The following is a 16,013-nucleotide window of genomic DNA, read 5'->3' on the forward strand; positions in this document are numbered from 1 at the left end:
ATGATATATCTTTGCTAATTTTACAGGAGTCAAATACTATCTGTACATCATTTTCATTATATTTTCCTTTAACACAGTACATGCACTGAACTTGACCCCTTTCTTCCACAATCTTTCCCAATCCTCAAACATTGTATTATGTCCTACATCTCTTCTTTTTTATATATATTTATTTATTAAGTACAAATTAGAAAACATACATATTTACAACAAAAGAAAATACAAAAGAAAAAGAAAATACATATAACCAAGGGAAAAAAATAGAGAATACTTGGTCTCTTTTCATATTTACAGTTATTTATACCTCTATAAAATGCTATTCACAATAAAGGAGTGAAATGAAAGATAAGATATCAGAAAAAATAAAAAAGAACAAAGAAAAAAAGAAAGAAAAAGAAAAAAATCATAAGTGAAAATTTTTAAAAGTAGATAAGTATTCACTATACATAGCCATTTCCCATCTATATTTATATTCAATTGTATAATTTCATCTTGTCCTTATCTACCTTAAATAAAGTGTTTTTTTTAAAAGACTTCCACCATTTGCCTCACGCGTTTTTAATAATCCGTTCGTCAGATCCTCTGTTCCTCATATTTTCCCTTTGGATTTCCTTAATGTCTCACTTTGTATTTTTTATATTACACACAAGATTATTCTAAACACAACCAGCCGAGCCCTGGTTTTGTAAATAAATAATCATTTATGATTTAAGAACTCCCATTGCTTCATAACCATAGTTTTGGATTTTCTCCTTATTATATCCGTCAGTTTTTCTAGTTCCAGGTACTCGCAAAGTTTCCCCAACCATTCTCTTTTTGTTGGGATGCTGTCTTCTTTCCAATAGCTAGCAATCAAAATTCTTGCTGCTGTTGTCGCGTATAGAAATAAGTTAGTTTTATCACACGCTAGCAAGGTTATGCTTAAAATTCTACAAGGAAGGCTCAAGCAGTAGGTGGACCGAGAACTCCCAGAAGTGCAAGCTGGATTTAGAAGAAGCAGAGGAACCAGAGACCAAATTGCAAACGTGCTGGATTATACAGAAAGCTAGAGAGTTCCAGAAAGACATCTACTTCTGCTTCATTGACTATGCAAAAGCCTTTGACTGTGTCAACCACAGCAAACTATGGCAAGTTCTTAAAGAAATGGGAGTGCCTGATCACCTCATCTGTCTCCTGAGAAATCTCTATATGTGATAGGAAGCTACAGTTAGAACTGGATATGGAACAACTGATTGGTTCAAAATTGGGAAAGGAGTACGGCAAGGCTGTATATTGTCTCCCTGCTTATTTAACTTATATGCAGAAGTCATCATGCGAAAGGCTGGACTGGATGAATCCCTAGCCGGAATTAAGATTGCCGGAAGAAATATCAACAACCTCAGATATGCAGATGACACAACCTTGATGGCAGAAAATGAGGAGGAATTAAAGAACCTTTTAATGAGGGTGAAAGAGGAGAGCGCAAAATATGGTCTGAAGCTCAACATCAAAAAAACAAAGATCATGGCCACTGGGCCCATCACCTCCTGGCAAATAGAAGGGGAAGAAATGGAGGCAGTGAGAGAGTGACAGATTTTACTTTCTTGGGCTCCATGATCACTGCAGATGGTGTCAGCAGCCACGAAATTAAAAGATGCCTGCTTCTTGGGAGAAAAGCAATGACAAACCTAGAGAGCATCTAAAAAAGAAGAGATATCACCTTGCCAACAAAGGTCCGTATAGTTAAAGCTATGGTTTTCCCTGTAGTGATGTATGGAAGTGAGAGCTGGACCATAAAGAAGGCTGATCGCCGAAGAATTGATGCTTTTGAATTATGGTGCTGGAGAAGACTCTTGAGAGTCCCATGGACTGGAAAAAGATCAAACCTATCCATTCTTAAGGAAATCAGCCCTGAGTGCTCACTGGAAGGACAGATCGTGAAGCTGAGGCTCCAATACTTTGGCCACCTCATGAGAAGAGAAGACTCCCTGGAAAAGACCCTGATGGTGGGAAAGATGGAGGGCGCAAGGAGAAGGGGATGACAGAGGACAAGATGGTTGGATAGTGTTCTCGAAGCTACCAGCATGAGTCTGACCAAACTTCGGGAGACAGTGGAAGACAGAAGTGCCTGGCGTGCTCTGGTCCATGAGGACTAAACAACAACAATCTTTTGGGATATCTTTATCTAGAATTCCTAGTAGATATGCCTCTGCCTTTTTTGTGTGTGATATCCTTATCAATTTTTTTATTTCGTCGTGGATCATGTCCCAAAAGGTTTTAATCTTTGGGCAAGTCCACCACATGTGGTATAACGTACCTTTTGTTCTGTTACATTTCCAGCATTTGTCGTTGTTCCTTTTATTTATTTTTGACAATCTGTCAGGGGTTAGGTACCATCTGTGGTGAATTTTTCTGAAATTCTCCCTTAATGAATCACACGCAGTAAAATTTATGTTTTTCTCCCAAAAAGTTTTACATCTTTCCAGATCTATCTCATATCCCAAATCGTGCTCCCACTTTAACATGTTTTCCCCTTTTGTCTCTTGTTCTGAGGTGGTTTTCATTAATAATCTATACATTTTTGCAAGTATTTTTTGATCGCTTTGCAATATTTCCTTTTCTAATTTTGAGGTTTTATTTTCAAATCCCCCCCTTTTATGTCTTTTTCATATGTTGCTTTTAATTGATAATATTGTAACCAAATTATTCCAAATGTTTGTAATTGTTCGTAAGTTTTTAATTTAATATTTCTGTCTGCATCTTCTAATATTTCCCTATATGTTGGCCAAGTCTCTTTTGCATTACTCTTTAATGTTGTAGTTGCCTCCACTGGTGAAACCCATTGGGGAGTTTTCTCAATAATTTTTCCTTTTGTTCTTTCCCAGACATGCAATAGAGCCTTTCTTACTATGTGATTTGTAATTTTTTTATGTTGTTCTTTTTTGTCATAAAATAAATAGCCATGCCAGCCGTATATTTTGTCCCAACCCTCTAGTTCCAATAATAAATTGTTGTTAATAATGAGTTTTGCTTTTTGATTCAAGTGTATTGTGTTGATCTCCTATTAATAACACTTTCTGATCTAAGTATTCTAACATTATTTCATTTAGTTTGCCATAAAATTCTGCTTTCTTTTCATTTGGTGCGTAAATCCCAACAAGTATCAACTTTTCCCCTTGAAACACAATTTCCCCCATTTGCACCTAATTACATGGTTTTTAAATGCATTATGGGCCTTTACCTTGTCATTCCATAAATATGCATACCAACCAAACACATTGTCGAATCCTTCCAAATCTAATAGATCTGTATCTTCTAATTGCATCCATTTTTTAGTCCAGCAAAGTGCAGCAGCTTCAAAATAAATTTTTAAATCTGGCAGGGAAAATCCCCCTCTTTCTTTAGAGCCCATAAGTAATTTATATTTAATTCTGGGTTTCTTCCCCTGCCAGATAAATCTAGATAATGCTTTCTGCCATTCTTTAAAACATTTCACATTATCTATAATTGGGAGGGCTTGAAACTAAAAAAGCATCTTTGGCAGCACATTCATCTTAATCACAGAAATCCAGCCCATTAATGACAGTTTTAAATTTGACCATATCGCCAAATCTCTTTTAATTTCATACCATAATTTCTCATAATTATCTTTGTATAAATTCAGATTTTTCCCGGACAGGTTCACCCCCAAATATTTAACTTTTTCCACAAAATCTAGGCCCGTTTTTTCTTGTAATAATTTTCTTTCCTCATTATCCAGATTTTTCTCTATTACTTTGGTTTTGCTCTTGTTTAATTTAAATCCTGCTACCAGACCAAACTCTTGTATCAGCTCCAGTGCTTTAACTGCACTGGAGTCTGGATCTTATAATGTCACTACTAGATCATCAGCAAAGGTTTTTAATTTGTATTGTTTCGAACCTACTGTGATACCTTTGACTTGTTCATCCTTTCTAATCATACTTAGCAAGACCTCCAGGACTGAAATAAACAACAGAGGGGAAAGTGGGCACCCTTGCCTGGTTCCCTTCTCAATTCTAATTTCCTCTGAAACCACATTATTTACAATAATTTTGGCTCTTTGTTCTAGATAGATCGCTTTAGTACCATTTAAAAAATCATGGCCTATCCCCATATTCTCTAAATAATGTAACATAAAACTCCAAGATACATTGTCAAAGGCTTTCTCTGCATCAATAAACATTAACATTGCTTTACAACTCTTTCTTGCTTCTAACTTTTCCAAAATATCCACATAATTTCTAATGTTATCTTTCATATGTCTTCCAGGCAGAAATCTTGCCTGGTCTTTGTGAATGTACTTAGATAAAACCTTCTTTAGCCGGTTGGCCAATATATTTGCAAAAAAATTGTAATCCACATTGAGTAAGGAGATTGGTCTGTAGTTTTTAACATTGGATCTATCTTGACCCTGTTTAGGAATCAGAGTAATATAAGCTTCCTTCCAGGTTTCAGGTGCTTTGCCCCCTTGCAGAATTGAATTAGATACTTCTACCAGAGTTTGGATGAGCCAGCCTTTCAGTGTCTTATAATATTTTGCTGATAGACCATCAGGTCCTGGTATCTTGCCAAGTTGCATTGAATTTATTGCCTGTTCCATTTCCTGATTTGTAATTAAACCTTTTAGTAGGTTCTTTTTATCCTCCGGAATCTGCTGCAAACCATTAATCTTTATAAATTGCTCGATTTTTCCCATATCCTCTTTATCCTTTTTATACAGTTGTTTATAATATTTATAAAAGCATTTTCTAATGTCTGCAGGGTTCTCTATATGTTTTTGTCTCTTCTTTAATTGCCAGGCTAATAATTTCCCACATTTATTTGCAGATTCAAAATTTCTTTGTCTCATCCTTCTTATCTTCCGTTCAATTTATTGATTTACTAACTGTGAATATTGAACCTGTAAAGCTTCAATTTCTTTTTGAATCTGCAAATTCTTTGGGTTTCCTCTAAGCTTCTTCTCTTTGTCTTTTAGTTGTTCCATAATTTTATATTTTCTCTCATTCTGTGACTTTTTCCTAATTGAGTTTTGTTGTATCAGAAACCCTTTCATTACAGCTTTGCTGGCCCCCCAAATAACCCTTGTTTCCGTTCCTTGATTCATACTAAGTTCAAAATAATCCTTTAGGGGTTTTTGGCCTTAATAACAATTGATGTACTTCTCAACAAATCATCATTCGCCATCTGAAGGAACCCTGAACAAACATTTTCAAATCCATAAAAACTGCATTATGATCCGAGCAAGTTTTAGGGCAAATTTCTGTTTTTATTACTTTAGGAACCAAGTCTCTGGATATCCATAAATAGTCCATTCTCGAAAATACTTGGTTTGCATCTGAGAAAAAAGTAAAGTCTCTTTCCATTGTATTTTATTCTCCATATATCTGACAAATCAAATTTTTCAGTTAGGTCAAAAAAAGTCTTAGGTAGTCTGCCAGAATTCGTAGCCTTTGATCTCTGAGTTCTATCCATCAAAGTAGATGCAACTCCATTCAAGTCCCCCATCAATATAATTTTATAATCTATGTATTCCAACAGACTTGTTTCCAAGTTCTTAAAAAATTCCACTTTGCCATCACTAGGTGCATAGATTCCTAATAACAAATATTTCTCGCCTTGTGCTGTAATTTCAACTGCTATGTGTCTTCCTTCCTCATCTTTAAAAGCAAATTTTGGATTCCATTTTTCCTTAATGTAGAAAACCACTCCTCTTTTTTAAACTTTGTCAGAAGAAATAAATTCTTGGCCCAATCTTTTATTTATTAGAGTTTTTCTATGTAGTCTTGTAATGTGGGTTTACTGTAAGCAAATTATATCCAAATTTTGTTTTTCCAAAATATGGTAATTTCCCCCCCTTTTTCGGGGTAAGTTCAAGCCATTTACGTTCCATGAATAGATTCTCAATGCCATATTGTCTACTTATGGGGATGCTGCCTCTGCTCCCAGCGGCTGTGAGGTTTGTAATCCAAGTTCTACCAAGTGCTTTTGCATAAATCTGTCCTCCTCAAGAGTCTTTATCTTCTGCTGTCTTCCTTCAAATTTGAAAGATAGCCCCTCTGGAAATTCCCACCTAAAAAAGATGTTCTTTCTGTCAGTCAGGTCCCTGTACTGAGATCTCAGGTTCAAAAATTGCCGTGGAATTTCTTTAAAGAGCACCACCGATTTGTCAGGAATTTTAAGGCCTTTTTTATAATGATGTCCCCAAATGATATCTCTTTGTTCCTTGGTCTTAAAGACCACAATACTATCGTAAGCTGTTTTGGTCTCTTTTTTAGGGCCAAATCTGTAAGCTTTCTCTACCCAATCTTCCACTTCCTCTTTTTTCAGATCCCAGAAATCCATAAAAAATCCTATCAAAGATTCTCTGAGTTTATCTTCTTCCAGAAAAGGGACCCCTCTCAATCTCAGATGTGATTCTTTCACACTCAATTGGAGAAAAGCGATTGAATTTGCATTTTCGTACTGCAAGCGTTCCAGATCCTGCACTCTAACATTCTCCAGCTGTGTCAACCTTGCATCATGTGTGTTTATCTCATCTTTCACATCTTTCTTTTTTTAAAAAATAATATTTATTACTTTTAAACCTTACAAAAAGGAGAAAATAAAAGAAAAAAAGAAAAAGCAAAAGAAAGAAAAAACAATACAGTACAATATATAAACAATACACAACACAACATTAATACATTAAACAAAACGAGAGCAAAAACAATTCAAAAAAACACACATCATACCATCTCAATACCCTCTCTTTCATTCCCTTGTTTCATCGACCTCCTCTCACCTCCCTTTTTGTATTCCATTTCTATTAATTATTTCAGCAAATCCTTTCCATCTTTCTCTATTTTCTGTCAGATGGTTATCTTAACATATTTTAACCTTATTTTCCATTAATACTATAGTACTTATTTATGCTTAATTCCTTATAACATTTCTACTACAGCCGTATAATTCCATTCCAACATTTTTCTAACACTCATTAACTTTACATTATTTCCATATATAAACTTTTTCCAATATTCTTCCACCGTCTCTTCTCCCTGGTCTCGGATTCTGCCAGTCATTTCCATCAATTCCATATAGTCCATCAACCTGGTGATCTTCTGTCCGAGGCTCTTAACTCTTTTCCAAGTCCCTTCTGCAAGTCTTCTTCATATTTATAAATGCACTTTACTTTGTCTTCTCCTGATCTTGTTCTTATTTTCCTTCCTTTGATGCTGAAGAGTGGATCTCGGGGAAATTCCCACCTAGCAATGTTTTTATTCCTTCTCGACAAGTCAGCCAAATCTCCATAGTTAAAACTAAGATTCAGAAGATATTTCAGGACGTATTTCAAAGTTCCTCCAAATCTGGTGGTCCCCACAACTCCAGTCTCCTCCTGACCCAAGTCCAGGTCCCAAAGGTCAGTAAATCCCTGCATGAAGGGATCTATCCAACTTTCCTTCTCCAGTCCAAGCGGGGCTCCAATCCTCAAAATCTGACTTTCTCTAAATTCAATCATAAAAAGCATCAGCTTATATTCATCAAATTGCATCTGTAAGGCTGGGGCTCTCTCCCTCTCCACTTGTGCTACTTTAGGTTCAACAACAACAACTTTCTTCCCCGCCTTCTCCACAATTTGCCATGTCAAAGTAGATCCCTGTATCGATTCCTGAATAGTTTCTGTATTAATATTCACTTTTTGTCCCAAATTAGTCACTTTTTGTTCCAATTTTTATAGTCATCGCATCCGTCTTCTTATGGAGCTGTTCCAGTGAATCATTTATCTTACATAATGCAACCACTAAGGCTTCTTCTGTCAACATTCTTAACGCTCCAAGGTCAATCCCAGATTCTCACAGTTTTTTATCTTGCAGTTGGAAATTCCCCCAGCTCAGCTCATGTAACAATTTCAAAGGCTTCCTCTAGGGGGAAACAATTTCTATTTGTATCAATCCTTTTAAGCACAGTTCAAGCAATAAAGTTAGTTTCACTTTTCAGTTACTTTTACTCCTTTTTAAACGCAGAAGGAGACAATGGAAACAATGTATTTCTCTTATTTAACTAGCTGTCAACAAACGATCTATTCACAGTCAATGAGCATTTCCAAAACGTCAGTCTTACTAGCAGCCCGTTTCCAGGTTCAGAGCGGTGGTAATTTGACTTTCTTCACTCTCTCCTGCAGGCTTACACGATCCAAAATTTTCCCCCTCTTCTCCTGCTTCCAAGGGGGGTTTGATGATTTTAGCCGATGGAAGTTTAATCCTTTACGGAAGGCTTTCCAAGACTTTAGCTTGCAGCCTCTTTGCTTCAGTCTATTTACAAAAGGGGAAGGCGGACATCCTGTTTGAAACCTCCCCGTTTCGGTGCCAAATTAAGACGTTTAAAAATCCAATTTTCCGTTCTACTCACGGGTAGTTGTTTTAAGATCAAATTGTCCACAGGAAAAAGTCAGCGCTCTCTGGCAACAGCAATGCGGCTTGACTCCATGAAAGAAGCAGTCAATTCGAAGCACCGCGCCACTCACCCCACATCGCTCCGGATCCCCGAAACCGGGTTTTCCCGTGAGTAGGGGAGGCGCAAAAGGTGCCAGCCGAATCCCACGTTCACAGGCTTCTCCCGCCTGTGATTTTTTATGGGTCCCCGCCTTCGCCGTGGCAGCCAGACCCTAATTTCCACGAAGCAAATTCCTCCCGATCAGAGGAATTCAGCCATTACCGGAGGCGCTAACCTGGAAGTCCACATCTTTCATGTTGATACTTAAATGTTCAATCTATTTCCCCAACTTATTTATAGAAGCTGTGTTACGATCTAATCCTTCTTTAATATCATTTAACATTGACATCACCGACTCCTCAAATTGTGGTGCTGCTTTAGAACCACGTCTCAGCCTTTCTCTTTCTGAACTCATAGCTAAAGAATGTCAAGGTCAGTCACACAGTCTGGTACAATAAGGGAGAAAAACAAGTTCCCTCCACCAATCCCACTGCAGCCGGATCAGGAGCAGCTTCCTTAATCTTTAAAACTCATTAAATCCCAATGACAAAAATGGCAAAGAGAAAATTTTCCAAGGCTCCCCTTGCTCTGAGGGAATCCGAAGACACTTTTAATCCACTTTAAAATGTTGCCAGGCATCGCAGGAAAGTTTATAACCAACTCAGTAGAGACGGGGATTGAATGTTTCCACTTCCATTGTGACGTCACAATGGAGACTAGACTTCCCTCCTGGGTGGTCCGGTACCGAAAGAGGATATCTCAGACTTATTAATAGATTTCCAAAATAGCACAAATTATCCAAAGCCCCCTTTCCTCGGGGGGGGGGCGCTAAATTGCTTGCGGAGTTTTAAAAGTTTTCCTTTCCTTTTAGGCTTTGGTCTTAGCGCATCGATTTTTACTTTGTTCCACAAAGGGGACCGACCCCCGTTTATAAGTCTCCCTTTTCTTCCCAATTTTCCAAATCAAGTTTTTAAGTACTTACAGTTCCAACTTTCAGTCTCTTTTTTAATGAAGGAATTGGCCACTCAAGCTAGCCAGTCTCAGAGCTTCGCTGCTTTGAAGGAAACACTCGTTTCTGCTATGCTGTGTCTCCCACCCCGCTCACTCTTGGGGCTCTAATGAGCTTACCGGGGAGCAGGGGAGTCGCTAAAGTGCACCCGCTGGAACACCAGGTCCTCAGAATGCCCGATCTGAGTTTTTTTTCGGGGAAGCGCAACGCTCTCACGGTCTCCCCAACTTCAAAGCGCAAGGGCTCTTTCAGCTGAAAGAGGTCTTGACTGCCATAACTGTGCAGTCAACCGGAAGTCCTTGTTTTGACCTATAAAGCCTTAAACGGCTCAGGACCGTAATACAGGTGAAACTCAGAAAATTAGAATATCGTGGAAAAGTTCATTTATTCCAGTAATTCAACTTAAAAGGTGAAACTAATATATGAGATAGACTCGTGACATGCAAAGGAAGATATGTCAAGCCTTTATTTGTTATAATTGTGATAATCATGGTGTACAGCTGATGAAAACCCCAAATTAACAATCTCAGAAAATTAGAATATTAAATGAAATCAGCAAAACAAGGACTGCAAATAGAGCAATATTGGACCTCTGAAAAGTAGAAGCATGCATATGTACTCAGTACTTGGTTTGGGCCCCTTTTGCATCAATTACTGCCTCAATGCGACATGGCATGGATGCTATCAGCCTGTGGCACTGCTGAGGTGTTATGGAAGACCAGGAAGCTTCAATAGCAGCCTTCAGCTCTTCTGCATTGCTCGGTCTCATGTCTCTCATCTTTCTCTTGGCAATGCCCCATAGATTCTCTATGGGGTTCAGGTCAGGTGAGTTTGCTGGCCAATCAAGCACAGTAATCCCATGGGCATTGAACCAGGTTTTGGTTACTTTTGACAGTGTGGGCAGGTGACAAAGTCCTTCTGGAAAAAGAAAGCAGAATCCCCATAAAGCTCGTCTGCGGAAGGAAGCATGAAGTGCTCCAAAATCTCCTGGTAGACAGCTGCGTTGACCCTGGACTTAATGAAGCACAGTGGACCAACACCAGCTGATGGCATGTCTCCCCAAATCAACCCTTCATACTGGACTTCAAGCATTTGGCATTGGAAACTTCACACTGGACTTCAAGCATCTGGCATTGTGTGCCTCCCCATTCTTCCTCCAGACTCTGGGTCCTTGGTTTCCAAATGAGATGCAAAAGTTGCTCTCATTAGAAAAGAGGACTTGGGACCACTGAGCAACAGACTAGTTCTTTTTTTTCTTTCTTTAGCCTAGGAAAGATTCTTCTGACGTTGTTTCTTGTTCAGGAGCGGCTTGACAAGAGGAATACAACATTTGAAGCCTATCTCCAGGATCCGTCTCTGTGTGGTGGCTCTTGATGCACTAACTCCAGCCTCAGTCCACTCCTTGCGAAAGTCTCCAACACATTTGAATGGTCTTTTCCCGACAATCCTCTCCAGGCTGTGGTCATCCCTGCTGTTGAGCACCTTTTTCTTCCACACTTTCCCCTTCTGCATAACTTTCCATTGATGTGATTTGATACAACACTTTGGAAACATCCAACTTCTTCTGCAATCACCGTTTGAGGCTTTCCCTCCTTTTGGAGGGTCTCAATGATGGCTTTCTGCACAACTGTCAGGTCAGCAGCCTTCCCCATGATTGTGCTTCCTACTGAACCCATTGCAGGTGTTATGGATTGAATAGCTACTGCACCTTTTCACAATATTCTAATTTTCTGTGATTGTTAATTTGGGGTTTTTATCAGCTGTACCCCCATAATCATCAGAATTATAACAAATAAAGGCTTGGCATATCTTGCTTTGCATGTCATGAGTCTATCTCATATATTAGTTTCACCTTTTAAGTTGAATTACTGAAATAAATGAACTTTTCCATGATATTCTAATTTTCCAAGTTTCACCTGTACTTCGTGAACCACCTCTTTCCATATGAACCTTCCCGGACCCTGTGATCATCTTCTGAGGCCCTTCTTTGTGTGCCTCCTCAAGAGGTTTGGAGGGTGGCAACACAAGAATGGGGATTTCTCAGTAGTGGCTTTTTTTCAGGGTTTTTATTGGGTTATTGGTTTTATTTTTATTTTATATACTGTGATCTTTTTATGTGAACCGCCCTGAGACCTCCGGGTATAGAAATTCAATAAATAATAATAATAATTAATAATAATAATCAGACAAAAAGAAATTTGTGAGGCAGCCAGGGCTTCCTTATTCCTATTTGTGTATACGTGTGATATTTTTCAGGACAGTGGACTATATCCAGAGTTTTCTGTCCGTGAGTGCAAGGGCTCTTGCACTAGTGGATGGGCGAGTTTCAGTTTTGCACAGTGGAGGAATCCAGTTCAGCAGCTGCATTCGCAGAAGCTCATTGGACAGTAGACTGTTGCTTCTGTTGCAGGGCAAACGTGGCAGCAAACTGCTTGATCTTTCTCTTGCATCACCGTGTTCTGCTGGTGCAAAACGTTTCGGCTGCAGAACAAGTATACCTTTGTTACTTTAAATTAGCACTTCATTGGATAAAACCCACAATGAATGAATGAACATTTGGCTGAAATCAGTCATAGGGTTTGAAGAACATGGGTGGGGAACCAAAACGTGGGGAACCTGTGGCCCTCCCGGTGTTAAGAACATAAAAAGAAGAGCTTGCTGGATGTGGTCCCTGGCTACGGGCCCATCCAGTCCAGCATCCTGGTCTCATAGTGGCCAACTAGATGCCCGAGGGAAACTGGCAAGCAGGACCCAAGCAAAGGAACCCTTTCTCCTCCTGCAGTTTCCAGCAACTGGTATTCAGAGCCACCAGCTGTGGAGGCAGAGCAGGGCCATTATGTGTTGCAGGACCACCCTCCCTGACCATTGGTCCATGCCGACTGAGGCTGGGGGAAGCTGGAGTCCAACAATACCTCAAGGGCCCCAGGATGTGGGGGAAGGTGGATGTGGAGTGTCCAAGGGGTCCTGGCTTGGGTATGGCTTACGGTGATCTTCTTCCCCCAGGTACCTTCTGTGCTCTGGACATCTGCCTGTCTCAACTGCAGGACGTGGGCACGCTGAACGTGCAGCAGACAGTGGTGCGGATGAGGACGCAGCGAGCTTTCAGCATCCAGACCCCCGAGCAGTACTACTTCTGCTACTTGGCCATTATTGAGCATGCGCAGAGAGAGAACCTGCTGCCTTCCTCCTACGCCTGGGCAGGGAAGGAGAAGAGCTAATAGGAATCCTGGCCCAGTGGCCACAGAGCAGCAGGGACCAGGCCAAACCCTGTTTCCTCCCTTCCTCCCTCTTGACCAAACCAGATTTGTCAGCATCTTCAGATGCAGCTTTGCCCAGAACACTGATTTGAGTCAATTTTTCTGCCGCTGAGGCTATCAGAAACTTTCTGTTTGACTAGCTGGCTAGCTCAAGTCACAACTAGTAGCCATGGGCTATTAAGGCTTGCATTCTCCAAGACTAGCACCCTTGATTGAACTGTGCCTTATTAAAAAAAGAACAAACCAAACTTCCGGCCCTGACTTGCCACTGGAGGCAAACAGGGAGAAGATGGAACTCCTTGCCATGTCAGTGTCCTCCACCTTCTGGAGACAGCGGGGGTGCTGCTTTCCTGGTTCTGATGCAGAAGGGGACCCTTTCCAGTTATATCCAAGGCCAGGATAGAAGAAGATTTCTGTCTTGCCCACCACTGAATCTAGGTGTTTCCTTGTCTGTATGTACTTAATACACACTCCTCGTTCAAAGATGTAGCCAGTATTCTCTTTGCATAAATACGATGCAGAGTCCTAATATCTTACAGGGACCTTTTGTATTGAGTGGCAGCATCAGTGTTATGAATTATGTTAATGGTTCTTGTCTGCCCAGCCTGCCCAAGGTTGGTCTTGCCCACTGTGCCATCCCAGTTCACCCACTGATGTAGCTTCAACATACACACACTTGCAAGGGCACACCTGTTGTGCAGAGGCGTACAGGTTGCGTGCAAGTTGTGATGTCATATCACACAAATGCCGCAGTGCCTGGTGTGTGTGTGTGTCCATGTGATGTTGCCACAGCAGGATGCACCCTTAACCTGCAAGGATCCTCCGTGCCACATCCCAGTGGGATTCTTCTCCCCTGCCTTCACCTTTCTTGCCTGTGACTGTATTTTGAGCCTGCAGAAAAGGTTATTAGCTGGGGTGCAGATCTGTGGGTCTCTTTTCCTGCGATGTGGGGTGGGGCATGTGGAACCCACTTGCAGTTTTGCTGCTAGCCAGGAATGCTAGGCAGTTGTTGGTACGAAGGACTCAGCAGGGGACAGTGTGGATGTGAGTGGCCAAATAAGTGGGGCTTAACCCCCAAACATCTGGGAGAAGGGAGGTAGAGGAAGGAGACTTGATATCGGGCCTCAGATCTGTTCTCTTCCACAGCCCCTCCTCTCCGACAAAACCTTGAAAGCCAATTTTGTTTAAGTGGGGAAATTCTTGCTCTCTACATCCAGTTCTTTCTCCTTGCGCAGCCTGCCAGTGACAAGACTGGGAGCTCCTGTTTTCTTAAAGCAGGCTGACAGCCACCCTCCACCCCAATTTCTGCTTGGAGAGGAGGAGGGTGGCATCTGAGCTGCCCTCAGTAACTTTATACTGGAATAAGCTCTTTTGAATGCGCATATTTTTTATTTTTTACAACCCCTTTTTCTTTCTTTCTCTCCCTCTCTTTCTCAGTTTTGTATTTAACATTAACTTGATCAAGTCCGAATTGGAGATAACTGTAAATGTTCCTATTTGCTATTGTATGGCGATTTCTTTCTCTCCCTCCCTCCCTCTCTCTCTTGTATTTGCAAATAAATATACCTACAACCCACACCTTCACTGCCGTCTCATTTGTTGTGTTGGTTTAAAGCAGAGGTGATGAAAGTCAAGCCCCAGGGGCCAGTCAGCCTGCCTGTTAGGACTCTTCCCCAGGCCCCCTCCATTCTCATACTTCCGGCGCTGGTTTTGCCTGACAGGAACAGGCCCTTGAGCTGTGATAGTGCTTCCTGCTTTCCTGTATGAAGCAGGGTGCGGAGAGTTGGAGACTCCTCTAGTGCTTTGGCCTGGCTTCCATAGCAAGTTCCGAGTTGCATCTGTTTGCTCCACCCCCTTTGCCTCTGGCCCCACCCAGCCTGGCATACAGCTTTCCAAAAACTGATGAGAGTGTATGCTCCTCAAGCTGGAAAAACATTACTTGGCCCTCAGTTAAAGCATGTGAATGACTGGGAGATTCCTGGTGTGGGTCAGTTTCTGGTACCAGCTTAAACTGTCGTGGTTTCTTTCCCAATTTCAGTTTTGCACTGAACATCTCTCAAAAATAGTTGATTTGTTTATTTTTGGTGAGCCATTCTTGGAGGTGTACTGCAATACACTGGTACCTTGGGTTACAGACGCTTCAGGTTACAGACGCTTCAGGTTACAGACTCCAATAACCCAGAAATAGTACCTCGGGTTAAGAACTTTGCTTCAGGATGAGAACAGAAATCGTGCTCCGGCAGTGCGGCTGCAGCGGGAGACCACATTAGCTAAAGTGATGCTTCAGGTTGAGAACAGTTTCAGGTTAAGAACGGATCTCCAGAACGAATTAAGTTCTTAACCCAAGGTACCACTGTACTGGATTGATGCGTGGAGCAGATGGAGGAAGCCCCTATTCCATCTCCGAGTTCCAAAAATCCAGTTAATATATAGTCCTCAAATCCAGGCTGTATTGGATTTGTATTGGATCTGGTAAGAACCGATGAATTAGCATAGATAATGTTTTTGCATGATCCTAGCTGAAAGGCCAAGAAGCAGTCAGATCATTTACATACCTCATTTCCTACAAACCCACTGTGCTACAAGCAGCTCACAGAAGATGGGAAAGTGGGAAGCTGTTTATAGGAGTCAAACCATGGCAGAAGTTCTCTAGGATGTCCGAAGGGATCTCTCCCAGCCCTTTCTGCGGTTGCTGGAGATTGAACCTGGAACCTGTTACATGCAAAGGAAATGCTCTGCCAGCAGTGCTCGGGCTTTCTAAGAAGCCAAACAAAATCATTGCACTTTTGGAAAGTTCAGTCTGCCATATTGATTAAAAATGGCATCCAATTGTACCCAAGCAAAATACAAAAACCTGCTCCTTGGGAGCAGGTAAAATTGGGTTACAAAAGCTAAGAGGAGTCCAAATGCATAGCAAATACAGAAACAACTTTCCAAAATTTATAACAGATAAATTCCTCTCATACAAGAGTTACTTGGCAGTAGCTAGTATCAGTCCAGCTTCTTTTCTTTAAGTCCTTCACAAACTGGCATTTCACCCCACCCGTCGCACCACAACAAAAAGCCCTTTAAACATAAGCAATTTATCTCATTTATTGAGACCTACTAGACACCACCTTTGCTGGAGTGGAAAGAGGATCATTGATTCTGGTTTCTCCTATTCTTTACTTGATTATATTTTCTTTCTTTTAAGAAAAAGAAAGAAATCAAGGTAATTGGGTGGTTAAAGCTCAGCTCAAAATTGCAGGCATTTTGTTGGCAATAAAATGACTCAC

At 40.8% G+C, this 16,013-nt stretch overlaps 1 protein-coding gene across 6 annotated transcripts in view; it reads left to right on the top strand.

The window, feature by feature from the left end:
* Positions 1–14,314, top strand: part of PTPN9 (protein tyrosine phosphatase non-receptor type 9) — a 94,274-nt gene extending 79,960 nt beyond the window's left edge. For all 6 annotated transcript variants that reach the window (XM_053364490.1, XM_053364487.1, XM_053364489.1 and 3 more), the window contains one exon: positions 12,485–14,314. In XM_053364490.1, coding sequence (XP_053220465.1) covers positions 12,485–12,699 — 215 coding nt within the window. In that variant the 3' untranslated portion in view covers positions 12,700–14,314. The remainder of the gene's footprint in view (positions 1–12,484) is intronic.
* Positions 14,315–16,013: the final 1,699 nt, after the last annotated feature.

Source organism: Podarcis raffonei, chromosome 14 (genome assembly GCF_027172205.1).
Source record: "Podarcis raffonei isolate rPodRaf1 chromosome 14, rPodRaf1.pri, whole genome shotgun sequence".
NCBI lineage: Eukaryota > Metazoa > Chordata > Lepidosauria > Squamata > Lacertidae > Podarcis > Podarcis raffonei.